The 27,602-nt window shown below is 42.1% G+C and overlaps 1 protein-coding gene across 2 annotated transcripts in view; it reads left to right on the top strand.

Moving 5' to 3' along the window:
• Nucleotides 1-24,384, top strand: part of specc1la (sperm antigen with calponin homology and coiled-coil domains 1-like a) — a 26,177-nt gene extending 1,793 nt beyond the window's left edge. Inside the window, exons 2-16 of one of the 2 annotated variants that reach the window (XM_086313408.1) lie at nucleotides 8,662-8,818; nucleotides 8,911-9,049; nucleotides 9,514-11,135; nucleotides 11,508-11,715; nucleotides 11,906-11,979; nucleotides 13,045-13,220; nucleotides 13,528-13,691; nucleotides 14,005-14,132; nucleotides 15,128-15,218; nucleotides 15,762-15,851; nucleotides 16,283-16,442; nucleotides 16,739-16,841; nucleotides 18,660-18,776; nucleotides 18,865-18,924; nucleotides 20,759-24,384. In XM_086313408.1, coding sequence (XP_086169534.1) covers nucleotides 8,699-8,818; nucleotides 8,911-9,049; nucleotides 9,514-11,135; nucleotides 11,508-11,715; nucleotides 11,906-11,979; nucleotides 13,045-13,220; nucleotides 13,528-13,691; nucleotides 14,005-14,132; nucleotides 15,128-15,218; nucleotides 15,762-15,851; nucleotides 16,283-16,442; nucleotides 16,739-16,841; nucleotides 18,660-18,776; nucleotides 18,865-18,924; nucleotides 20,759-20,848 — 3,342 coding nt within the window. In that variant the 5' untranslated portion in view covers nucleotides 8,662-8,698 and the 3' untranslated portion in view covers nucleotides 20,849-24,384. Of the gene's footprint in view, nucleotides 1-8,661; nucleotides 8,819-8,910; nucleotides 9,050-9,513; nucleotides 11,136-11,507; nucleotides 11,716-11,905; nucleotides 11,980-13,044; nucleotides 13,221-13,527; nucleotides 13,692-14,004; nucleotides 14,133-15,127; nucleotides 15,219-15,761; nucleotides 15,852-16,282; nucleotides 16,443-16,738; nucleotides 16,917-18,659; nucleotides 18,777-18,864; nucleotides 18,925-20,758 lie in introns of both variants that reach the window. The other variant, XM_086313407.1, reaches the window with a different exon arrangement.
• The last annotated feature ends 3,218 nt before the right edge of the window (nucleotides 24,385-27,602 follow it).

The raw sequence follows: 27,602 nt of genomic DNA, 5'->3' as shown, positions 1-27,602 counted from the left end.
GTAACAGCAGTGTACAGGAGAACGGTATTATTGTATGGGTGCAGTACATAAATACCCCTTTGCATAGATGAATGTGCATTTGACAGCTGAGTGCAAAAACCATAAGCACTCACTAGTCTATAGATTTAAAGATTTAAATAGTTAAAGCTTTGTCATAAGATGGTTCATTCCTGTTTGGCATTAATAACCAGACATTTTTTTAAGTCAAATTTGAGGTTTGAAAAAGTCTGTGTCTCAACTGGACTGATCTCTGCTTGTCTTTGTAAACAGTCACCCTTGCAGGGTCGACATTTCTTTTCTTCTTCTTTTTCTTGGGGGACGCCACCACAGGAAGCTGATGTTATGGCAAGGAAGTGCCTCCCCGCAGTTAAAGAAAGAGCGCAGGGAAGGGTTATTTACTAGACCACTGTGCTTTCCCCCCCACCTCTTTCTCAAACACTGTTTCTTCTTTGTCTCAAGCTCATGTTTTTGTGCAACCCTGGATCAGATCCAGTGCACTTATTGACAGCGAAATCAACTACAACAGCTCTGTTAATTTGAAATAATGGGAACTTGCCCCTTGGCTTATCTCAGCTTTAATTGCATGGTTTACAGTGAGCTTTGCACCTTTATGCATTTATAGAGCTTGAAAAGAAAAGCGTCTGGACTTCTTTAAGTTGCTTGAAGACGTTTCACCTCTCATCCGAGAAGCTTCTTCAGTTCCAAGGTCAAATGGTGGAGCGTCCCAGATTTAAGCCCTATGAGAGTGTCCCTCAAGAACCTACAAAGGACCCCCTAATTACACAAGCCAAGGTGTGAAAACAGGTGTAGCTCACAATCAACCAAGGTTTAGAGTGAACTCATTGTGAAACCTAGCCCCACCCTATCATGTGATTTACTGAGATCAAATGGCCCAGGAAGTGAGTGGGCGTTAAGGTGTCTGGGAAGTCATAAGCCACCGCTTCTGTTCAAAAATGGTTGTTCACAGTGGACATAGATGGCTTCTTTCACTCCCCCATCTATGTCCACTGTGAAGGACCATCTTTGAACAGAAGTGGTGGCTTACAACATCAACTGTCTGCCATCTATAATCCAGTTTTGAGATCCTTTCCCAGACCCTTTAACGTCCACTCACATCCTGGGCCATTTGATCTCAGTAAATCACGATAGGGTAGGGCTAGGTTTCACAATGAGTTCACTCTAAACCTTGGTTGATTGTGACCTACACCCGTTTTCACACCTTGGCTCGGTGTGAAACGGGTGATTAGGTTGAGATCATTAGGGGGTCCTTTGTAGGCTCTTGAGGGACACTCCCATAGGGCTTAAATCTGGGACTCTCCACCATTTGACCTTGGAACTGAAGAAGCTTCTCGGATGAGAGGTGAAACGTCTTCAAGCAACTTAAAGAAGTCCAGACGCTTTTCTTTCCAAGCTTCCTAGACTACAATGACCTGAATGACTGAGAACATTCACAGACATATTTATACATTTATAAATATTTTCTTTCAACAGCATCCTGATCAAAATAGGCACCTTTATTACATTTAAACTGATGTCATTTTGTATTTCATAGATTCTGAATGTCAGTTCAGCAGTCACCCTTCCTCCACTGTAAACTTGTGCTGTTAACAGTCAAAAGCCTGGCTAATATTTAAGACGTGTCTGCCAGTTTCAGGCAAACATTGTGGACTTTGGCCTTTTCATTCTGTGCTGTTTGTTAAATATTTGAGCTGTATTTAAACCGGTTGTGCTCAATGTAAGTTTAGCCACCCGGCAGCCGTCTTCAAAATGCCTCCAGGCAGGTATTTGAGCAGTTATTTTGAAGCACCTATGTGACTGAATGGGTAGAGAGCCATAGTTGTAATTTCAGTGGTTACAGGGACATAACTGTATGAATAGAAGAAACAAAGAAGTAGTAGAAATAGTGACACTAAAATCATGCTTAAAAGGCTTAAAAAGCTTTTTATATTTGCACAATGCATTCATAGAATAAAAGGATGTTACATGAGCCAACATGAAGAGTGTCTCTGCCCATCCTAAAAAAAAAAAGGTAGCATCTGAGAGAAATGTTTATGGTGAGGGAGTTGGCTTATGAGGTTCAGTTACTTTACTCAGCCACTTAAATGCCAAATTGTCAACTGTGCTAATTGGCGTGTTTTGCAGTAAAATAGACTTGCGTTTCTCATATCACAGTCTCTTCATTTTCCATTGTAAGTTCTGGTACATAAGGACATGTCTGGAACTGTAAAGTCTTGCATTGCATGTGCTCTAAAGCATGGTGCTGCTTCAGATGATAAAAAAAATTAGTGGAAACACGCTCTCAATACAACTGGCAGTGCACGCTGCTCTGCTTCTTTGTTGGACTTTAAATAACCAAAATACCTCCATATTATCAAATTCTTCTCAACAGTGTTCTTGTCTTTTGAAACGTGGGGTATCTGGTTGTTGCTGTTGCTTGACTGTTCATTAAGATCCTCTATTGCCCTTTTGTCTTTTTATCTTGCTTTCACTGTTTTAAATTGTTGGGAAACAACCCAGCAATAGAGGGGAAATTTATGGTTCAACGGCTGTGACGCATTGGCAGTCAGTTTGCAGCTACAGACTGCCTCCCTGCCTATCTGCAGAGATCTTCTGCTATCAGATGGGAGCATGGTCAAAAATATGTGGTACACACATCAGTCTGTAGGCTAATCTTGTTTGAGCTGTTGTTGGTCCATCAGCCAGCACTGTAGAAGAGCAAAGTTATATAGGATTTTTAAGACTAATATTGATATTGGGTGAATTAAGAATATAGAATATTGGATTTTTTTTTTCCTTTGACACACAAATCAAACAGATTTTTGTAACATTTGTTATATGTAGTTACTTATTTACTTGTTCTTGCTCTGCCCAAGTGTGCCCAACAGCTGCCTGTTTCCTATGTGGCATTGCTAAAAAGGGAGTTCCAGAGTGACCCCTGGTGGACATTCTGTGCAACATCAACACTCATGGTTGAAGGGTGTTTCTCTATTGTCTCCTGCTTAGTGGCCTTTATAAATTCTGAAATTCCAAACTCTAATGAGTGGCTGATATGTTTTTCTTTTTATCTGTTGATTGGCTCTCGGGGTGAGGGGCAGGGGAGACGCTTCTTTTGTGTTACAGAACTCTCCCATAGATTTTTATTCAGGATTCACTGTCTCCTCTTATCTAATGTCCCTTATTTAAACACGTTGTTATACTATGAACACTCAGTCCAACAATGTAGAGTCAGCAGGAGTGTTGTTTGTTAGGCGAGGTTGTTTGTGATACTGTAATTGATCACAGATGCTGGTGTAGGAATGTGGAAAACACACCGGGTTTTTGCTATTTTATATATATGTTTTTTTCTACAAATTTAACCAAGTTAGAGTGATGTGTGTGGTGCATGTTGAAGAGCATACTGTTTTCAAGAGTGGGAGAGTGAAAGAAAAGGCTGCTGACTCTGCCCTATTTAGCTGCTCTGTTGGTCCCCAGCCTGTGCTCCCATGTCTATTCAGACCCAGTGAAAAAGGGTTGTGCTCCAGCTAGCAGCTCTCTGTTTCAGACATCTGCATTCAAAAACATTCAGCTATTCAGAAAACTGGCTGCTTGTTGAGTGCACGCCTGGGAGAAAAAACAGAGCTCAATTATAATGTGAGCACAGAACAAACAGTGCTGTGAAAAAGTATTTGCCCCCTTCCTGTTTTCTTATTTATTTATTGATTGATTGATTGCATATAAGTCACACTTAATTGTTTCAGATCATCAAATACATTTTAATATCAGACAAAGATAACATGAGTAAATACAAAGTGAATTTTTTATTTATTTATTTATTTTTTCATTTCAGAAGATTTTTTTATTGAATGATGATACACAGTGAACGTTTATCATGAAGGATGGTAAACAATGAAAGGATGACATATGTGTTTTGTTTTTTTTTTGTTTTTTTTTTTGGCCTGTCCCGTTTGGCTCTTTTGCCATCAGAATTGTTGTCTAAAGGCAAAGAAAGATGCCCAACGGATTTACTTTACCAAACTGACCATCCCAGCCTTGCCGTAATGGTCCATTTGATTCACCTTTTATTGTTTATTTTATTTTCACTTACTGAATACGGGACAGACTTGACTGGGGGAAAGAAGGGGAGAAAGAAAGAGGGAACGAGAAACAGCTGAGAAGAGGGACGGGGGAGAAGGGCAAAAGACAAAAACCAACAGAACGGGCAGAGAAAAAAAAATGCATATATCAATCACCTGGATCACCTGCTGAGAAAGAAAAAAGAAAGCAAGCAGAAGAGAACAAGAGTAATAGAATAAACAACATCACAATGATATATGGGAATATGACAGTAAATACTAAATGTTAAACATTATTGTGCAGCACATAAGATCAACAGAACACAGTGTGCTTTGAGGTAGGAGCCAAAAAGGGTGTAGTTTGTGGGTGTGATCACCCGTGTGTACACCTGTGAGCATGGACGCGCTTGTTTTTTGTTTTTTAAAAGGTTCCTTCATGTAATGATCTGCTAGAGGGTGTGGGGGGGCCACAGCCCCGTCACACCAGGGCGTGAAGCAGATATATATATATATATATATATATATATATATATATATATATATATATATATATATATATATATATATATATATATATATATATATATATATATATATATATATATATATATATATATGTGTATATATATATATATATGTGTGCACTGTATATTTGGATATTGCTTAAAATGGCAATCTGGCTGTAACTGATTTCTGGCTGTCTTTAGCTAAAGATGTTGCTTACTTGCTGGTGTTTGGACTTGCACAGTTAAGTACACATTTGGGCTTTTCTTTGTTTCTTTGTACCGGTCTGGTTTGGTTTTAGACTTGCATACCACGACTGTTGAAAGTAACTTTCCCTGTTTAAAAAAAGGTAATATACACGTTGGTGACAATTTAAAAGAAAAACCTGAACCCTTGACCTCTTCCCGAATTGGATCCAGTGGACTGGTTTTGGCATTTGGGTGGGATGGTCTGCTTGTGCTCTCAAAACAGCAACATGTTTTTAGGTTTAAATTACAAAATGATAAATACACATTGAAAATGCAGACAAAATGGTAATGGACACCCTACCCAAGATCAGTTTAACCATGCAAATTGTTTAGGGTTGTGGCCTGAAACCAGCCGATTCTGCAGTTGTGGCAAGCCCTTCCTCCTCGTTTGAGCCAACAAAGCTTTCAGGTCATCATCAGCTAGTGAAACGCCAACAAGCTGGCTTTTATTGTCCATTGCTTCCCAAGGGTGTTCCCATGGGTGGTCTATGGGATTGAGGTCAGGGTTCTAGGAATACCATTTTAAGACCCCAGTGTTCTTCTGGGTGGTTAAGTATGCTCTGGATCTCCATCATCAATCGTGGATGATTTCTTTTCAGTTTCTATACAGAGTTTCTCTGCACACTTCAGAGTTCATGATTCTGCCAGTAACTAGTTAACAAGTTCAACAAGTTCAAACCTCACTGCTATAAGAAAAGCTGTGTCTAATGTCACTGAGACATGCTTAATATGGTCATGTCGTCCATGTAGCTCTGGCTGTTGGCATGGAAGCCCCACCCACCTGCTTGCAGCAAATTCCTGCCATCGCAGGGTCCCAACACACACAGCAAGACATGATTGGATTGCTGTGCTTGCTTTCTTTATTACTTTCCAACAGTGTTTATCACAGATCGGACGTTAAATGTCCATCTGCTGTCCAATTGTGGCAAAGTACACAAAATTGTTCTGTTTTCTTCCTCCTATAAGGCGTACCCATACAGCACAATCTCCTAAATCAGGGAGATTTCAGTCAGAGATTTCCATAACTGTGTGTTAAATATATGAAAAGAAAACTTCTGAGGATGCTCTTCCCTGATTCTCCTGACATTTTCCCCGAGTTCATGTGTGAAAACAGCCTTACGTGATGTGTATTTGTGTTCTACAACTTAAAAAGCACACAAAGGACATTTAGACTCCTCATAACTGATATTGATAGTGAAGAAAGGCTGTGAAGAGTGATAGTAAAGACTGTGTGTGAACTGGATCTTTTTGAGGACTCTGTGTAGAAGACTTGATACAGGATGGCATATTTTAAACAGCACCTGCACCCCGGAGGCACAGCTGAAATTTGTTAGAAAGGTATTTGTTTTTGAGTACAGTACAGTTGTGACTTGGTAGCAGGTCATTCTGAGTTCTCGGGAAACATAAACTGGTGATGCAGTTTACTTTAAATTAGGGCTGCCACAAACGATTATTTTGATAGTCGACTAGTCACCGATTATTTTTGCGATTAGTCGACTAATCAGATCATCATCCATTGGACGTACAGCGTACAGCTTATTGCACCAGCAGCATCTGGTCTTATATAACTATCATTAGCTTACAGCTTGAAGTGTTTGTGCTAACTAAAAATAAAGACAAGATGGTAGTTTATTAATTTTTAATGAAATTTGCAGATTGTTTCGGTGAAGTTTAATAAACTCCTTGCTTTCTAAAATATAACAGGACACCGGAGTATATTCTCCAGCGTCTCACACTTCTGATAATCAGCTGTCTGCTTGACAGTTTTAGCTGTGCAAAAAACTATAACTTTAATCTCAGCCAAACCGATTTACTCAGGAACAAATAAAATACTAAAGAAAGCCAAACAATAACATTTTTAAGTTATCTAAGTGACTTATATATATGTTTAACCTGACTAGCGAAAGACGGCGGTGGGTTTGAAAACGATTTGCCGGGAGTCCGGTGTTCTCACGGCTCTAGTTAGCCTAGCCCCCGCCTAGCTAACGAGCTAGTGGGTAACAGACGTCTCCGAAAACGTCGGAGCGCTTTTGAAAATATGTGGTGTCTTGATAAACTGAGCAGATATTTGAGGTTTACACAGCTACATTCTCGCCTGAAAATATGTTAAACGTTTATTTTGTGACCCAGAAAGAATAATAAGAGTAAAGTTAAAACTAACTAGCTGCCGCCATTGTTGACAGCTGCGCTATGAATTCTGGGACACAGCTTCTTCTTCTTCGGGGTTTAACGGCAGCTGGCATCCTTGTACATGCAGTGCTGCCATCTTCTGTTTCAGTCCGTTATTACACTCTTAAATCCTACTACTCATTCCTGCGTCCTTTGTGATCTTACAAAGCTTCAAACGATGCGTCGACTATTAAATTAGTCGTCGACGATTTTAATAGTCGACATAATCGTGACTAGTCGACTAATCGTGGCAGCCCTACTTTAAATATTAATTCATTTTTACTACGTGTATTTATTTAGCCGTGATACAGCAAAAAGGCTTAGTCACCTAACTGTCTAAACATTTATGGCCCACTGCAGCATGCTGGTCAGCTTCACAGCGTTCTATTTAAAGTCAGATTTACTGTGTGTCTGTGTATTTATTTCCATTTTTAAACGGCAAACTTTTTCTTGGGAAAATAACAGAGCACTGACTCAGAGGTAGATTGGAGTTGGGTTTGCTTGTGCACAATAAATCACTTTAGCTCACTTTTCCCCTCGTAAGTGAACTCAAAGACATCCAAGTTTGTGCAAAAGCACTTACTCTTTGTCTCCAGCTGCTTCCCAAATCCCTTTTCTTGCTATCGTGGCATCAAGTCAGATTCTACGAATAAAACCTCAGTGAAACCTCCTCGGTTTTTTTTTTGGGGGGGGGGGGGGGGTTGTCTGTTTTAATAGCCAGGTTTAGCACATTGTTGGTGAGAGGTAAAAAGCTCTTCATTTGTTGGAGAGAGTATAGTTGTGTCATCTGTTACTAATTTGGTCTGTCACTATGTAAGTATGTTCAGGAGCCTAGATTAAATCGTCATTAGGAATCTTTTCTGGTTTGTCAGGTTGTTTAAATAAAGCAGCAAGGATTGTGAACTGGTATATGTGTGGCTCACATTAGAATGGCACTAAGTCATGTCTTAGCAGCTCAAGGTGAAATGTATTACTTTGGGTTTTTTGTGGTGTTGGTTTTTTTTTTTTTTTGGTTTTTTTTTTTGTTTTTTTTGCCTCTCATGATATGCCGGATATTTGAGCTTTCGGTTGATCTGTGGGAGGTGGAATCTCGTTTTCCTTTTTTGGTCCTGCTGAATGTTCTTTGCGATGATAGCAAGATGCTTTCCCTACCTCCTGTTTGTTTGTGCTGAGGCCAAGACTGCAAAGCCACATTCTTTGCACATACGCCCCCAACAGCGGCCACTTATTCTGGTATCATTGTTGCAGCTAAAAGTCCTAACTGAGAGAACAATTACAAACACATGACAGCCATCTAGTGGAGGCTGCCCTTTAGAGGCCATTAAGTCAGTATTTATTCTGCATTCCTGAATCTGGGGGTGTACAGTATACACGGGATATTTTTTAAATATGCAGAAAACTAACAATCCACCAGAAACTAATCATTGTAGGCTTCACAAATAAAAAAAAAATAAAATAAAAAAAAGCAAAATTTGCTCCCAAACACCGGCTGTATTGAATAAATTTCTGAGCTCAGGCAGAGGTTTCGAGAAGTGCTCAGCTATTTGATGTGGTCCCAGTTTTTTTTCTTAAGAGTTCAGGGAATTGTCTCTGTGGAAAGAATTCTTCTTCCATGGAAAACTGGAGCTATTGCTCTGGAGGCTGACGCACATTACCTTTCTTCTGTCTCCTTTCCTTTTTGTGTACAGATTGAGCCGTAAATGTTTCAGCATCAGAGAGCTCACTATGAAGAAGACGGTCCGGCCAGCGGTGAGTAAGGGGAGCGCCGATCGAGGAAAGTCAGAGGCCGTGACTACCGGCGGAAAGCCCCCAGCCAAAAGCACCACCGTTGCTCCTCTGTCTAAGGTAAAATTCATCAAGTGATGGAGCGTGTAGCACCTGAAGGTTTCTGATTTCATTAATTTTTCTGTGAGCGTGTTGACTTTTTCTTCTTTCAGGTTAAAAGCAATGATGACCTCTTAGCGGCTATGGCTGGAGGGAATCCTTCATCAAGTAGTGCCGTCACTAAGACCAAGAGGACTACGTCTGTTGGCACAAGCGCTAGCAACTTAGACAGCAAGCCAAAGACAACTTCAGGTATCTCAAAAAAATGTATCCCACAGGTTTGGAATGTATTCGTGGCTGGAGCTGCTCCTCCTGGAGCCTGCTTCTGCCGGAGATTTCTTAATGTTAAAGGGGAGGTTTTCTTCCTCACTGTTGCCAAGGGATTGCTCATCTAATTGTTGGCCTTTTCTCTGTATTATTGTAAGGTCTTTACCTTACAATAGGAGGTGCCTTGAGGCACCAAAATGATGATGTTGGGACATGAGCGAGAGACCCAAGCAGCACAATGATAGTGAAGATCATCACAACAGCAGCTGCTGGTTAGCGGCAGCTTAGTTGTCAAAATAAGAGCATGGGAATTGTCTACTAGCAAAAAAAGAAAAAGAATGAGACAAAAACATTGCTAAACTGAGCTCTTCATATTCTCAGATAAGCTGTAAAAATTATTTTTTCAGTGTTACTTCACCAGGATAAAAGAAATCCACTTTTTCTTGTAGGTACTTCATCCAAACGTGCATCATCATCCACTTCCAAGGAGCCAAGTTCATTACGAGACCGCCTTCGGTCATCCACTGCTAAAAAGCAACTTGCATCAGGGACTGTAGCTGGGGATGTGGCCTCAGGAAAGCGCTCTCGCCGCCAGATCCTGGCAGAGTCCGAGGGCCGTATGAGCAAGTCTAAGTCAGATGGCCAGATTAATGATAAAGTGGCTCTGGAAGCCAAAGTCAAAGACCTTCTTGGTTTGGCCAAGAGCAAAGACGTGGAAATCCTTCACCTTCGCAGCGAGCTGAGGGACATGAGGGCCCAACTCGGCCTTGGTGGGAAGGAGGTGCCACAGGAGGAAGAAGCTGGGGAGGAAGAGAAGCCCCAGGTTTCAGCCATCACGGCCGCTGATGTGGAGTCCACTCTGATTCTCTTACAAGAGCAGAATCAAGCCATCAGAGAGGAGCTCAACCTGCTGAAGAGCGAGAACCGCATGCTGAAAGATCGGCTGAATGCTCTGGGATTCTCCCTGGAGCAGAGGCTGGATGGCTCTGACAAGCTGTTCAACTACTCCTCCCTGAGTCCAGAACTGGCTGCAGGCAGTGGGCACAGCGATGGTGGTGGCACAGGTACTATGACCTCCTCAGTGGAAGGCTCTGCCCCTGGCTCATTGGAGGATCTTCTCACAGGACACCAGCATGGAGGCTCGGCAGACAACCTGGATAGTGAGTCAAGTGAGGTCTACCAAGCTGTCACCTCCAGTGACGATGCTCTGGACGCCCCATCTGGAGCTTCCTCGTCATCTGAGTCAGAGTGTGCACCTAGCAGGGAGCGTTCACGGAGGGGTAGCAGTGGCAATGCCAGTGAGGTGTCAGTAGCCTGTCTGACGGAGCGCATCCAACAGATGGAGGAGAATCAGCACAGCACAGCTGAGGAGCTTCAGGCGACACTGCAGGAACTGGCTGACCTGCAGCAGATCACACAGGAGCTGAATGGAGAGAACGAGCGGCTCGGAGAGGAGAAAGTCATCCTCATGGACTCCTTGTGCCAGCAGAGCGACAAGCTGGAGCTCTACGGCCGCCAGATTGAATACCTGCGCTCGCTCCTCGAAGAGCATCATATATCCTACGTGCTGGAGGAGGACATCAAGAGTGGGCGCTACATGGAGCTGGAGCAGCGTTACGCAGATCTGGCGGATAATGCCCGCTTTGAGAGAGAGCAGCTACTGGGGGTGCAACAGCACCTATCCAACACGTTAAAGATGGCTGAGCAGGACAATGCTGAAGCTCAGGAGATGATGGGAGTGCTGAAGGAGAGGAACCAACAGATGGAGCGCCTCCTGGATTCGGAGAGGCAGGATCGAGCTGCCATGGCGGCCACACTGGAAGAGTACAAAGCAGCCGTGAGCAACGACCAGGCGGAGCTGAGCCGCTGCCGAGCCCAGCTGGATCAAGAGAGGCAGAGAGTGGCCGAGTTGTACTCTCTGCACACTGCGGGGGACAAAAATGACATCTGTCAGCTGCTGGAAGGTGTTCGGCTGGGGAAAGAGGAGGCTGAGGCCAAAGCTGCAAAGATGCAGGAGGAGATGGAACAGGCCCACGGCGAACTCAGCCGGCTGCAGGAGACTTTCAGGAAGGTTAGTTCAAGGACAGTGAGTGGAACATGAGATCTTCACGCAAATAGAAGCTAAATTGAGGCGTTTGACCTAAATGTCTTTACTTTAATCTAGGGTGCAACAACTCTCAGTTTTTGGGTTATGAAAATTACAGCTTTATTACTGCCTGTCCATCAGTGTCTCAGATATCACAAATTTAGTATCACCAGCTCTCCAGAGTCAGCCTTTAGCAAGGAATGGTACACATTCTCAAAGACTATACAGAGCTAACTGCACAGATGTGTAGTTATAATAGCAGGCAGGTTATTGTGAAGATTTATTGCAGTCAGTTTTTACCTAATGTCTTGTCTACTGTCTAATTAAATGAAGTATACTTTAATTGTTTGTGCGCAGCTGGACAGTGAATACAGAGACTTCCAGGAGCAGGCGCAGCAGCAAATGGCTGAGCAGGATCGTGCACTGGAGAAGCAGCGCATGGAGCTGCAGGAGAAGGACACAGAGATCGCTGACATGAAGGAAACCATCTTTGAACTGGAGGATGAGGTGGAGCAGCACCGAGCTCTGAAACTCCACGACAATCTCATTATCACAGATTTGGAAAGTAAGTGGGCTGCAGACACACTCTAACTCGAGTGGACGCTTGTGCTGAAGGCCAACTTTTATCAAGTAGTAGAACAATGTGAGCATGCTCATCAGCTTGCCTTAGAGATTCTGATATGAAAAGGACGTCTGCTTTTGAATCAGTGCGTTCTTTAATGATAGCATCACCAAACATTGCCTTCTGATTTCAGACTCTGTGAAGAAGCTGCAGGACCAGAAGCACGACATGGAGAGAGAGATTAAGATTCTTCACCGCAGGCTGAGAGTAAGTGGACATTCGTACTGAAAGGTGCTCATCTTTTAAAAACTGCTGACATCCAACAGCCTAAAAATCTTGATAGCCACGCAGCTCGGGTGCAAACAACACGAGGCACCCATGAAGTGACCTGGGGAGTCACACGTAGCGCTGGACCATTTTTTGCTGTATATCATTCCCTTCCCCTTTCCCATATTTTGTTCCTCTCTCTACTGACCATGTCAGATGAAGCCATAAAAATCCCCCAGTCTCGTTGTCAGCCGGCCAAGATGATGAAATATGATCCAGGAAGCACAGCTGTAGCACCAGAACAATGAGTTTTGAAGTCTTATCAAATAAAAAGTATTGTCCAGCAGTCAGTGGTGCTTTCAGGAAGGACTTTTGCAACTCTGGAATGTAATCACAGCAGCCATAACTTTTATCTTCTGTCACAGGAGTTCTGGGATACAAAATCGAAACATGCTGTTGCAAAGTCAGCCACACAGAATGTGAACGTGCACACGTTTGTGAAAGAGTGTGGATTGAGGCTGTTTGATTATGAGCAAGTAAAGGTCAAATTATACTAGAAGGAACAAAAACTAGGTTTTAAGACAGTACTTTGTATAAAATCTGGTTACTAAATAAATGCAGTATTATGACTTCTAGCTCCACAAACCAAAATTTTTCCATCACTGTGGAATTTTCAAAAGGTTTGCTGCAGAATCCCCTGATATTTTGACACAAAAAAGCAGATAGAAAACGTAACAACTAACTGGTAAACAAAGCGGGGCATTTTTAGAAGCGCAGATATTTCCTTTAGGAGCTGATGGAAACCTAAACGGAGCGCAAAGGGGAATTCATGAAGGCCTGATTTTAAATGAATGCTAATGTTTCTGTCATAAGGAAAGTCTGTCATTACAAATAGGAAAAACTGCCCTCTGGTGGCCAAAAGAATTTATCCATACTGCTAAATACAGTATTGATAAAATACTGCTGAGGGGTCTGCTGTTATGAGCATAAACAATGTTCAGCTGTTTGTATCATTACGTGTGTGTGTGTGTGTGTGTGTGTGTGTGTGTGTGTGTGCGCGTGCAGGAGGAGTCAATGGAGTGGCGTCAGTTCCAGGCTGATCTGCAGACCGCTGTCGTCATTGCTAATGACATCAAGTCGGAAGCACAGGAGGAGATTGGTGACCTGCGGCGCCGACTTCAGGAAGCACAGGAGAAGAACGAGAAGCTGAGCAAGGAGCTGGACGAAGTCAAGAGTCGCAAGTAAGACCCACAGAGAGACGCGTGGAAGAGCTGCAATAGTCAGCTCCTAATTTATTTATTTATTTATTTTTAGGAGAAAAAACTGGGATATTTCATATTTTCATTAAATTTGATACTAGATGCTCAGTAGCAGGGCTTGTGCTAAATCCAAAGTTGAATTAAAAACAAAAATAAGTTGTGAATTACACATTCTGTTTTCTATCTCGGTAAATTACTGAGCAGAGGCATTTTTGCATTGATAATGTCAAAACTGACACCACAGGTGCTCTGAGTGCACATGCTCAGTGGAGTGCTTTGTGTTTTCCAGGCAGGATGAGGAGAGAGGCAGAGTGTATAACTACATGAATGCAGTGGAGAGGGACCTAGCTGCTCTCAGACAGGGGATGGGTCTCAGCAGGCGATCCTCCACCTCCTCGGAGCCCTCACCCACCGTCAAAACACTCATCAAGAGCTTCGATAGTGCCTCACAAGGTACAACACTGTCTTTGTTTTAGATTTTTAGACCTTCACTGCTGCTTTTGTTGTATTTTTTTCCCCAAATTCCCTCACCAAAGAGAGCCCATATTGTTAGTTAGTTTTTTGTCAAGAGTCACCAGTCTGACTAAGACAAGTGACATAAATTTAAGTCTTACCCCCCAACAATATATTCTCAATACATTTTCAGCATTTTTATTGATTTACTGCAGACAGGACTCCTGACATATCAGGCTTGTCTGCTTGCTGAAGAAGGTCCCAACTAAACTTTATATGACTGGATGTGAACCTTTGCTTCTTTATATCTCAGGTCCAACGTCAAATGGTGCCTCTGTGGCTCCAACACCTCCAACAGCTCCGGCTGCTCCGTTACCTCGAACCCCCCTCAGCCCCAGTCCCATGAAGACGCCCCCAGCAGCTGCTGTTTCACCCATGCAGGTACTGGAAAAGGTTTTTAATTAACATGTTAGCATTTTTGTCCCTTATTAGCTTACTGCTTTACATACTATTTCACACTAGTGCAAGGTCAAAAATTATATTCCTCATTGAGCACATGCTTATGCTTCTTCCAAGGTGCCATAATGAATCCTTTTAAAGTAGTCTTGAGCACCTTCAAAAATAATTTCTGAAGGTCTTTCAGAAGAACAGGCAGTCCTACAAAAAACATGTACATCAGGTGAACAGTATCTGAAACTCATGTCATTTAGAAATAGGAAAAGGTCCAGCAAAGACCTGACACAGGACCTGAGAGATCTGGCCCTTCAGCTGAAGCATCTACTGTTCACTGAAGCCTTGTCTGTCAAGAAGCTGTTCTTAATAAAGGAAATTTATAAGGAAAACCTGAGGACTGAAAATCAGTGGTAACAGGTCTCACGGATTCAAGTTTTAAATTTTTAGTTAAATTGTCAGTATGTAGAGCAGGTTCAGGAGACAACAGTGAGTGTCTACAGCCATTTGTAAAACACGGAAGAGGCTTTGAAATGAGTTGGAGCTGCATTTGAGCCAGTGATGGTGTTGTGGATCTTACCAGCGTCCTGAAGAAGAAACTAACTATAAAAAAAAAACTTTCAGTTTGGCCTGGACTGTGGACAGTCCAGGCTTGAATTATTAAGGTGGTCACACCAAAAAATTTAAAGAAATGAGGGATAGCTCAAGACTTTTGCACAACACTGTACATTTTAAGCATTGGGCTTCTAAAGGGTTTGAGTGGTGGGGATTTTTGGGTTCTTCTCCTTTTCACATAGTATTGCAGGCTCTTATACTTGATCATGTGACACTCTCCAATGATATCAGCGTGACTTTGTGTTGTGCTTTTAGCTCAGATAACATTACAGAAGTGAAGCTCCGCCTACTGTTTTACAAATCACTGCATTCAGATTTTTTTAAATTTTTTTTTTAACTGTGCAATAAAAGGTGTTTTTCTGCTGTTTCAGAGACACTCCATAACTGGGTCAATGTCATCAGCCAAGCCGCTCTCCTCTTTGAGTGATAAGAGGCCCAGCTACACAGACATCTCCATGCCAGGTACATATTCTACATAAAAAAATAAATCTGTTTCTTTATGTAGGAACTGTTGCTTTTCATAGCTGCTGGGTGTACGCATATAAACATGCAGAATATTGTCCTGTTCATGAGGATTACCCATATAATATTTCAGTCCTTTGTCACAGTGATTAATAGGATTAATGGGCTGTCCCCTCTCTCAGGGTATATGGAGGGACTGTTTTTCTCAGAGGCCTGGACCTTAGCAGGTTTCCTGTATGTGTAGAGGATGATAAGCAGGAAATAATGAGTGCTTGGTTTGCTCGGTTCATTCTCAACACTAATGAGTTCAAGTGTTTCATGTGAACGTGCAGTCTTGGCCATAGCCTTCAGTCGTCCATTTATTCTTCACTGATTTATTGTTTTCTTGGTGAGTGTGTCGGCCTTGTGCGTCGGTATTCCCTGAACTCGGAGGGACTGGAATGTGGCTTTCTACTGACCTCTGCCCCCACCATGACATCTCATTTCAGAGGAAGTTGCTCATAGAGTAAATTGTTCTGTATGTGTTTACTGTGATGTTTACAGCCGAGCACCTTCTCAGGGGAACCTCAGCTAGCCGACCTCCATCTGCCCTCCAGAGGGTCTCCAACATTGACTCCTCCAAGGCGATCTCAGGTTAGAGATGCTGGCTATGTTTTATGAACTAATTATGAAGTAACTCGACCGTGGCTCAGGGGGTTGGGAATCGCATCTGTAACCGGAAGGTCGCCGGTTCGATCCCTGGGCTCTCTGTCCAGGTCGTTGTGTCCCTGGGCAAGACACTTTACCCTACTTGCCTACTGGTGTTGGCCAGAGGGGCCGATGGCGCGATATGGCAGCCTCGCTTCTGTCAGTCTGCCCCAGGTGTGGCTAAAACTGTAGCTGCCTCCACCAGTGTGTGAATGTGAGAGTGAATGAATAGTGGCATTGTAAAGCGCTTTGGGTGCCTTGAAAAGCGCTATATAAATCCAATCCATTATTATTATTATTATTATTATTATTATTAACTCGGTCAGTAGTTCAGTATGAAAAGCTGAGTTTGATTTCCTCTCCCGTGACTTAAACAGTGACCCGCCGGAGCAGTGAGGAGATTAAGAGGGACATGTCAGCCTCGGAGGGGTCTTCGTCATCTTCCCTGATGGCGATGAGTGCTGCCTCCTCCCCACTCTCTCTGTCCTCCTCCTCCCCAACCGCCTCCATCACTCCCACAGCCCGCAGCCGCTTAAGGTACCACATGTTGATCCACTGATTCACCTCTGATGTGTTTCTAATGTGCTCACATTGGCACTTAAAAAACATTGTCTGTTTCCATTCTTGTCAGTGATTTTAATCTCATGTTTCTTGATCCCTTTTTTGTGTTTATTTTTTCTTTTTTCTTTTTTTATTTTTTTTCCATAGCCCAGCTCATGATGGCTTTTCTTTACTCATTAAGTAAATCAGATGAACTTGTAATCTGTTGCCTTTTTGGTATGGAAAATGTCTTAAAACTGATTGCTTGTGCTTTTCCTCTGTTTCTGTTACAGAGAGGAGAGAAAGGACCCGCTGTCAGCACTGGCCAGAGAGTACGGAGGCTCTAAGAGGAATGCTTTGCTGAAGTGGTGCCAGAAGAAGACTGAGGGCTATCAGGTAGCTCTCTTCTGTCAGTGTCCCCATGATAAAAAGCAACTGTACATGCTGACTGAGGTGTTTCAAAAGTTACAGGTAAAGTGCAGCTGTAGTCGTACACTATATGTGACAAAGAGTATATAAAGTGCTTCTGCATCTCTAGAGGGAGCTGCATACAATCTAAAGGCTGAGTTCAAGTTTGAAAATAGAACGTGGGGGTGTGGAGTTAGAAAGAAATGAGATCACCAGACCTCTGAAGCCCACTCCTCATCTCCGCTTGAGGCTTCTTGCACAACCATTCTGACATGTTGCCTTGTGGAAAATTACTGCCTTTGCAATTCTAATAGTTAAAGGTTTTAGCACTAAACTTTCTGTAGCAATGGCTCATATTGGCCCATGTTTAATGTAATGAGGTCAGCGTATGTACTGTTAATGATGTATGTGAGCCAAAAGCTTAGGTTTCAGATTACTCTGAGTACCTTTTATTTGTCAGGAGCTGTTAGTCAGATGGGAGTTAAAGTGGCTTTTTTCAATCAGATAGAGGATGAACTGAGGGGCTGCACACAGCCCAGTAGAAGCTAAATAAGGATTGTATTGAACTGTCAGTGATGGAAAGCTATTCTAGTTGAGTCCAAGAATAAAAAGATGAAGCTGGAATTTTGTGTGTTTGCGATCTTTGTGTTCCGATTCTGTGTATAAAGTTTCTTAGCATGATCAGGGGGTGGACGTGATCCTCCAAATGAGTGTTAAAAACAACCTACTCACACTGTGGAAACATGTTTGCAGATGCTAGTTGAATGCTTTTAATGAGAAGAATCAGCGGAGGGTGTGCATAAGCAGTAACATGATGCAGGTCTAATGTGGTGCTAAGATTGCACAGTAAACTGTTATCAGCGAGATAAAATGAAAAACATGAAGGCGGCATCATTTCCTCGTTCATAGGTAGATGCAGTGGTGCACTCTGCCACGGGCAGCGATACCTCATTGTAGAGAAAGGTAAATAATGTCACAACTTTAACTCCTGAGTTGGGATGAACTCTTTGTCTCCCTTTACACCCTTTAACTTTGCAGTACCCTTTACATGCTGCTGCAGACTGACTGCTCTGCGTAGGTCTCACTTGTTAATTTCACCGCAGGCTCTTTAAAGCTATGGTTAAAAAAAATAAAGATAAATCCAGTGACGACCTCAGAGTGATTTAAGCAGCAATAAACAGATGTGCCAAGAGTCCTCTGCCATCACCCCAACCCTTTTTATTTGATCTAAGGTATAGTTACCATGGCATCTTAGGTCTTCACCAGGAAGTGGGCAACATTTAGTATATCCTGTGATGTAGTTTTCTGATAAACACAGTGCTCTCTCTGCATCACTGCATATGGTGTAGATTATAGTTATGACATTAAAGATATTTGAGGATATAATTTAAGTGGTTGTTTGCAGGATGCTGTAAATCTTTTGATTTTAAAGGTCAGATGGCAGCTGATAGTGGAAAAGATGATAGATATGATATGATATGGATGAGTAGTGTTGACACTTCATATAAAATCCCAGGACCGTCATCAGATCGAGCAGATAAATCATTTTAAATGGTTCCGTGAAAGCAGAATTGATTATGAGCAATAGTGTTGTCTGAAACGATGTGGAGATCGGCCGTCTGGCGGTGACGTTCATGATGTAAAGGTCCAAAGGATGAAATGTTGTACAGTCATGTTTGACACCTTACCCAGAAAATAGCTTCCTATTGATTTGTGGTCTGGATTGTAAATGTTCTGTCGAGTATGATCAAAGTTTAAATGCATCACCTTTGTGTTGTGTTTTTTCTTTTTTTTTCTTTTTTAAAGAACATTGATATTACCAACTTCAGCAGCAGCTGGAACGATGGCCTGGCCTTCTGCGCCGTGCTCCACACCTACCTGCCCGCACACATCCCGTACCAGGAGCTCACCAGCCAGGAGAAGGCAAGTGACGTTCGGAAGAAAAGCTCAAACTTCTTTTAATCATCAGGTTTCATTACATGTGACTTAAACTGTGGCTTCTTTTCATCAGAGGAGAAACTTCACCTTAGCTTTCCAGGCCGCAGAGAGCGTGGGCATCAAATGCACTTTGGTAAGCTTCATTAAAATAAAACCCCAGGAATGAAGATAAAATACAGCAAAAATCCTGACACAAATTTAGAACGGATGGCATAGAGAATATACTTTTCATTGCTTTTCAATACGGCAGCCAAGCTCGCACAGATTGCTTGTTGTGATCTCTGGCTGGAGTTAACCTGCAGTCTGCTTTCTAATTGTGATCCATTTATAGTTCTGCTTTTAACCTCATAAACTTCACTCAGCTGCTTGTGCATCTATCATCACAGATCTGAGCTATACACTGACTTTTATTTCAAATTTGGACAGCGTCCTAAGTTAGTACAAGCGTACATGCGTTTAAACAATGTGCGGCTTTAACCAACATGGATTTCTAACTGCTACACCATGTTGGCTCAATGAAAAGTCAACGTAAGGTAAGGTTACCTGAAAAGGAATGGTCTTAATATGAATCTACAAAGCCTTCCTTCTTCTTTTTTAGTGTATACTGGTTCTCTGTCAACCTCACTTCGTCTGTCACAGACTCTCTGATTCTTTTTACCAGTTAAGCAAAGACTGTATATATAAAAAAACAGACATAATAACCAAGACTTACTGCATTGCTATCTATTGCAGACTGGCAACCAATACCAGCTAGGTTGGTTATCAGTGATAATTTTGACAGAACATTCTGATTTAGTTCGTAATCTCTAAAATATAGAGTATAAAGTTTGTCCTGTTTTTAACAGGGAGAGTTGCTAACCTCGCTTCACTAAGCACCCATGACATCAAATTGCGAAATGTGTCCATATCTGCTCTTCTTTTCCTCCCAAGAACTGATATTTTGTCACAAAGATCAAATATGCGCTACTAAGCTTTACAGCACAAGGAGATTACTTCTGATTGGATTGATTCCAGACTCGTCCCGCCTTTGTATACAACTTAATAGGCTCTGATTGGATTTTTTTTTTTTCTTCTATTTTCATCTTGTCAGTACATTTCATCTTAGATATAGTCTTGTTCCACAAAAAAAGGTTGTTGACAAAAACTATTACAAAGGTTATTAAAGAATGAAATTATCACTGCTATCTATAGACTGCTACCAGCTTTTTAAATAGCGTGTTAAGGTGATCACCCTCGTGCTGTTTGTCAGATAGCTCCCCTGAAAATGCTGCAGAGGGGCTCGGGCATGATTAGGAGGTCCAGCAGTGACTTGAATGAGCTGAGGAGAAGCCTTGCAGAGAGCTGTGACAGCAGCCACCTGTTAGACCAGCTGTAATCATGCTTAACTTTACCCTTAATACAATTTTAAATGTCTGGGTTGTGTTTTAAATGTAGTGTTTGTAGTTATATTAGCTTTAGAGACAGCTTATCAGGAAGTTATGGTGCATGGCTTTTGACTTCGTTCTTCAGGGTGATGCTTGAGATTACACAAATGAGATGAAACGTGTTGGTCAGTGAGATCTGGAGGTGCTTACAGGTAGATTTTGTTACCATTCCACAGAGCCAGGTTAGCTGTTTTTCCTTTATGCTAACTGAAAGCATGCTGACCAGGTGCTAGCTGTAGACTCACATTAAACATGATTATGTTCAAGTCTAAGGAGTTTCCCAGAATGTCAAACTCATCTGGAAGTTTATTTGAATGGGTTGAAAATGTAAATATTATACAGGATCCTCTATCATAAATCAAATGCTTCACTCAGGGTTTACTTACTGCTGTTACAGCTGGAGTTGGCAACTCTTATTATCAAGACGACTTGGTTGTGTTTAACCATAATCATTATTGATAAATTATAAATAACGCCCTTTAATGAAGTGAAAAACATCATATAAAATATGTAGTGTCTAAAGTGTCTGTTTGTCTTTTCCAGGACATTAATGAGATGGTGCACACAGAGAGGCCAGACTGGCAAAGTGTCATGACTTACGTTACAGCCATCTACAAGTACTTTGAGACCTGACTTCACCGTCTCCCTCGCCCTTCTCCTGCAGCACAATCAGAGCCACACTGACCGTCATGAGCTCTCAGCAACAATCCAACTGCACGGTCAACTCTTCCTTACTCCCTCCCCATGCATCACAGCAGCACTGTCATGCTTGCAAGTGTGTCCACGCTATTTAACAACACTAACTGCAGACCAGGACTTTGCTGGACAAGTGCCACATCCTCACACTGCAGCTAAGGAGACCCTTGTGTGGAGTTGTAGTCCAGGGGCTTGCCTGTTTGTTTACCATTATACTAGAAAGCCATGAGAAGGACAGGATGTGAATACCTGTGGTTCATCTTTTCCTCCAATTCATGCCTGAAGTAGCAGCGTGAAAAAGAAGCCAAGTCTCAGTGCCTTCTATCTGGATTGGTCTTGCATACGTTTCTCCGCTCTGCACCCATTCTCCAGGTTGTAGTTTGTTCAAGGGGAATTCCATCAAATCTGACTTTAGACACTCTGCTTTGCAGCATAAGGTTTGTCATAGGCTTTTCTTCTTGATGGGGAATAATTACTGGATGTTTCCCCCCGTAAATGTTCAGTTTCTACATTATAAGAAACCAAAGGTTAGTCATGTTGGAATTTCCCCCTAAAACTTTGTAAATTCCCTTTGGTCAGACTTGAGACAGATGCAGGATTTTACTCCAAGTCTTCCAGATGTTGCAGTGCGATAACAGATGCCTCTCATACAACGGATAAAGTGCCTGTGTGAGTTTTGATGCAGGAGACCAGAAAACAAGCTCTTTTTTTCTTCTTCTCCAGTTTGTAAAGCTGAGGATTTGAGGAGTTGCCAAACTAGTTTCAGATTCATTCATTCATTGATGCGGATCACGACTGACTGCTTTCAAGGACAGGTGTGCACTTTGTTCTACAACTCTGCTGCACTTTTCTGTTGTTAAGCCGCACTAACACACTATGATAGGTTTTCTGTAATAGATCCAAGACTTTAGACTAATATTCATTTGAAGAACTATATAACGTGTTTGTATTTTATAGGCCTGGAGTTGCCGTCGTGCACTTCGTTCATTGGGCACATACAGCACACATTTCATCATAATCAAGCTATGAGTAACTAGAAAACTAGAACCTTAGATAATGGACTCAGCTGTAGATTTCATGCCAGGCTCTGGTTTTAGGAAGCAAGACTAGACACTTTCATGAGCTTTTTTAAAAATTTATTTTAGGCCAAAGCAGTGCTTCAGTTAAAGCAGCAGGTGGATGTTTTCAGTGATGCGTTTTGCTGCTTTCTTGCCAGTAACCAGACATGAAAACCTCAGTTTGGCTCTGATCTGTAAAGTGTGATCAAAAGTTCTGTGAACTGTCTGTGAAAAGCAAACGCCTTACCCTTCAAGGTCACCTCCTTCTGCACCTTTAGACTGCCTTCAGCTGCTATTTTTAGAGCTTTCCCTGGAAATTCTGTTCTGACTACTTGGATGTTTGTGTGTGCGATGCAAACAGGACCTCCTGTACTGTGTCAAATCAGTGACCCTTTAAGTTAAATTTCATCTTGTAGAAGAAAATGGTAGTGGTTAACACTTGCCTTCCTCGAGTCAAGAGTTCAAAATCAAGGTGCACAACTATGTGTCAAAAAAAGCAACAAGCACCCGCACCTCCCTTTATTGCTTTGTCCCCGAGTGTCCCAGATGTGAAAATCTGGATGTTTCGATGCAGATGTTTGCTTTCTGTGTACAATCGAGGTCTATGGTGAATTTATATATTTGCACCTGCAGGTGGCTAGAACTGGACTTCCAAAAGGTAATCAAATAAGCACATGAATGGTGCACAACGTGTGACCTTTAAGGGGGGAATCAGACATATTAAGATCAAACTCGTAGCAAGAAACCAAACGCATATGTTACACAAGATTTTAAACTCTTCCTTTAACGTCCAGAAATGTTGCAAGGCCGTTTATTTTAATTATACACAAATTATTAGGTAATCCATTTTGCAATATGCAAAATGTTTTGGTGATTTTGTGCTTTTGCGGTGTAAATAAAGTTGATAATATGACCAAGCATTACTAAGGAAATACTGTGGAGCACGATGCCATGTAATAACTCTAACTTCAGTCTGCACCATTACTGTCACGCTGTCTGACTGCTGTGTGCCTCAACATACCAAGTTCACTCTATTTATTTGCGTAGTGCATTATAGTGAAGTCAGTGCTAACGTTGTCTTACATGTTTATCGATTTATAACACACACACTTTGAATAGCTGCACTGAGATAAGCTTTTTTTTTTTAATGTATTCCACAATAATATCCTGCCTTAATAGTTCAGCAGATATTTCTCAGACTGAAAATGTGACATTTTTAAGCTGCAGCCGTATTTCCAGACCAGTTTCACAGTGCGGACGTGGTTTTGTGGAAAAACCCTCTCTTTCATGTTGGTGCCTCTCGAGAAACGCTGATCATGAGCGATGGCTGTGAATCTTTTTGTTTTTGAAGCTGATGTTGGACTTTCCTCTTCGTGTCTCCGGTTAAGGTGACTGTGGTGCGTAGAGCTGCCAGCTGGTATCAATAGCTGCATTAGAAACGACATTTTTCTGTGTTGATTTCGAAGCGAGCCGTTTGCCAAAAGCTCGTTGCTACTGTGTGTAAAACAGCGGTGGACATCCAGTGATCTGAAGTGAGCACACGAGCCCGTCACATCGACTGTTTGTGTACGAGATGGAGTGAGACTGAGTTATTTAATGACTTTTGAAGGCAGAGGCTCTTTGCTGATGGCGAGACGCTGAGGATTAGCAGCCTTTTGTTAGTTTTCTTTTAAAAAAACATTGTGCTCTGCCTGATTCCACCGCTGGCCCATGTGTTTTATTGCTCCCGACAGGAACGAGAGGCGCAAAGGAGATTCGAAGCCTCGCGATCCTGAAAGTGGAATGTGTTTTGATCACGCTTTAGTGATCTTGGGACCGTTTCTTTTTTACAACGTCCAGCGTGTGCTGACGTGTGGTGATTGATGACCGCCGAGCCCAGCCTGCTGAGGAGAGACCAGACGGCCAGCAAAAGCTAGGGCGCGCATTCCACCGCCACATGATGCAGCCGCGATGGACGACGTTGTTTGGTCCTTTAGAAAAAGGCCCTTAAAGAGGATGTGAAGAGAGCTTTATGTCTTTAGTGGGTCCACTACATCATGCTACTTGTATTTTTCTTTGTTTACTTGAAAATGCTCTGAGAATTTCACTGAACATGCTTTAATTTGTCTTTTTGTTTCCATGTTGCCTTTTTTCGTATTGTTTTAATAATAATACCACATTACAGTCTGATGCAGATTGTCGTTGAAGTGGATTTACTTTCCTGATCACACTACATGCAGTGCTGAAACAGTCCCTCAGCTAAGTGAAAGCTGATTGAATAAATGTGTGTATGTATGCGTGTGTGTATAAAGGGACTAAGCTACAGTATTAAGTGCACACTATGATGATAATCAGTTGTAAGAAATAAAAAAGCGTTCTGGTTTTGCTTTGTTTTTTCTCTCGTAGTTATAAAGGACCATTTGAACAGCCATGTTTGTTGTCCTTTTTCAGCCGTGGGCTGGGCTTGGGGAGGTGGGGGTGGTGGAGAAGATGTTCCTTCCCCAGGAAATGATGAGCATCAGAAACCTTATTTCCTGCATTCTGCTTCTCTTGCACCAGTTTATACGTTTGCTGCATCGTTCTGTGGTGCAAATGTCTTTAGTTAAAGGACAAAAATCAGGTACCACATAACAAACATAAAGTAGGACATAATCCAGTGTGGCTTTCAGATCGTCTCATTCATTATAGTTCACCACACACACACGGATATGAACTACTTGTTTGTCCTTCTGTTGCGCTGGCTTCTTTTCAGATCAAATGATCAAAACAGTGCAGGATGGTGGCATGGTGGTTAGCTCTGTTGCCTCACAGCCAGAAGGTCCTGAGTTTGACTCCAACAACTGGCGCAGGCCTTTCTGTGTGTAGTTGGCATGTTCTCCCATGTTTGCATGGGTTCTCTGTGGGTGCTATGGCTTCTCCCACAGACCAAAGACATGCATTTAGTGGGGTTCGGTTAATTGGCCATAGGAGTGAGTGCAAGTGGTTGTCTCTCACCCTGCCTTTTGCCCTGTGACTGCTGCGATATGCTCCAGGTGCCCCATCGCCCCCACTCCCGACCTTGTTAAGGATAAAAGGCTGGATGACAGTAAAACACTTATCCAGTTATCCGTTTTGTATTAGACTGATTTATGTGTTTCATTGTGTAACCCGCTGGATGTTTAGTTAATTGCTCATGTATAAAACCTCCCAACATTCCAGTTATCTTATCACATACCTTTGATGGTCTTAGGAAGTCAAGTACATCTCATCTATTACCAAGTAGCCTGAAAACAAGAAGCAGGCTACATTACCTCAGAAGTACTGGATAAACAGCACTTCTATATTGGAAAACAAATTACTACTAAACCTTAGCTCCCATTTTCTTCCATGGTCATCGACGTGCTTACACATGGTACCAGCTGACTGATCACAACACTATAGTACTGTGAAAAAGTCTCAAATCAAACAATTTTTTTTTAGATTTTGCAAGGAAAATGGAAAATGGGTGCAAAAATGTATTGAATCATGTACAAACATGCTCGAAAATACAGTATGGAAAACAGATTTTGCAAAACTTCAAGTTTCAATATTTGGTACAAGCCTGGAAAATCTTAGGCAGCTTTCTTGTCATTCCTGTAAGAAGTGTTCAGGAACAATTCTTCAGGCTTCTTCAAGGACATTCAATTCAGCTTTGTTTTTAAAGTGCCAAATGACAAAGACAGTCGCCTTAAGGCCATTTATACTGTCAGGTAAAGACCCTACAATAATAAAAAAGACTGAGAGATTCAGAACTCTTCTGCCTTTTGTTCCATTCTCTGTCAGGATGATCCCACACTGCTTCAGTAATGTCTATCCAGGTGTGCTTTTATTGCTTTGGCAGTGATCATATTCACGCTCAAGAATGGTGTTGTTGGCAATCAGATGGTTTCCAGATGTTACATGGTGGTTCAAAATCTGACCCAGTACTTTTCTGTCTTCATAATTCCATCAATTTTGGAAAGATCGCCAACACCACTGAGCCTCTACTGTTTTTACAGATGGCTGTAGACACTCCCTGTCCCTCTCACTCAACCTCTCTGTACATACTGATGACAAACCAAGAACTTCAGAATTGGATTCATCACTCATAAGACCCCTTACTGACTTACTGACTTTTGTTCTTGTGTAACTTCCTCGTCCTTTCCTCTCTGTTTCCCTTCATTAAGAATGGCTTCCTAACAGCTAACCTTTATTGACACCATTTCTGATGACACTTCTGTCTCATCAAGATATGCCAAGTTTTTAGCAAACATCTTTTTGAGAATCTTGCTGTACAAACACTATTTTATGCCTGTCAGACTGTCTTTGGTGTTCAGATGAAGAAATTGGAGCGAATGCTGTGCTTTTGTAACAAGATGGTAACACAATACAGAAAGACATTTTAAAATTGATTCTTTGCCAAGTTGTCTGTTATGTGTAGATAAAGCTTATTGTTGTGTCTACACACACAACACTCCATCAGTTGAGTTAGGTGCCTTTTCTTTCTTTTCCTTTGTATTTTTAATTGAATGATTCACAGGTCAGTGTGAAGGGGCATAATACGCACACAGACACAAAATGTCTCTAATAAAATGTCAGGTACAACGACTAGACTGAAAGTTGGTGAAAAATCAGCAAATATCCCAAAGAAACCCTTTGGGAGACTTTCGGGAAGCCTGAAGAACCGTTGGACAAGACTACTTTTAAAAGAATGACTTTTAAAGAAAAGGCGAGAAAGCGAGACGGAGTTGAGTCAGGGGTGGTGACGGTTCATACCGGACGACGGGATTTAAAAAGAGCGCACATCCCCCTGAAATCTGCACCTTTGTTTATGTCACGCAGGGTTTGAACCTCGCCCGGGGCTAGAACATTACATTTCCACTCAACATACATTATCCAGGTAATAAAACGCGACAGAGCTCTGGTACCGAGCACTAACCGGATAATTGTCCCTCTGTGTTAGAAAGATAACCGGCTTAACTGATTCAGAGCATCTCAAGTTGCACAGCAGACACACCGTGTTTAACGCGTGACATCATCACCATCATCACGTATACACAGCATGCTTTTAGCTGTCTGACCCCGAAGAGGAAACTGAGGTACAGCCAGCCTGTTTTATGGAGGGTGTGTGTGTGTGAGAGAGAGAGCGAGAGACACTCACTTGACCGGAGCAGAGCGAGAGTAAAGAGCAGATCTCATCTTTGTGAAGTGACAAAAGCAGGAGTCTTCTTTCTTTCAGTGGAGACACGTCGATCAGAGCTCGATGGTGTGTTTTTATTATTGAGCTGCGCTTTAAAGTCAACTTTACAAAAAGAAGAAGAAAAAGTGAAGTGCAGCTGGACGGAAAATTTAAGGCGTGAATTGAAGAAGTTGGTCGCTCAGTGGGAAGTGAAAGCCGTCATTTGCGTAATATTTTTAAGTCGACTTTTTCTGTCGCCTCGTTTCATCAAGTGCCTTTGGATATCAAAATTTTGCCATTTGTAGGAAAGGAAGCCTGCGGAGAGAAAGGTAAGCCGTGCGCGCCGACTGACTGCATCTTGCGCAAAAATGAATTAAACGCAGACTTCACTTTCACTGGCAGTGCTTTCAGTTTTCACACTATGAACACGTGAATGAACATTTTCATGTAACAGTCGTATTTTTGCTTTAGTGCCCAC

This window comes from Aulonocara sp. 'chitande type north' Nkhata Bay, linkage group LG12 (genome assembly GCF_057382095.1).
Source record: "Aulonocara sp. 'chitande type north' Nkhata Bay isolate Kocher_YH1m ecotype deep benthic linkage group LG12, A_spYH_male_GT1.1, whole genome shotgun sequence".
In the NCBI taxonomy this organism is placed as follows: Eukaryota; Metazoa; Chordata; class Actinopteri; order Cichliformes; family Cichlidae; genus Aulonocara; species Aulonocara sp. 'chitande type north' Nkhata Bay.
The sequence above is the reverse complement of the archived record's forward strand: the minus strand, read 5'-3'. Positions and strand labels throughout refer to the sequence as shown.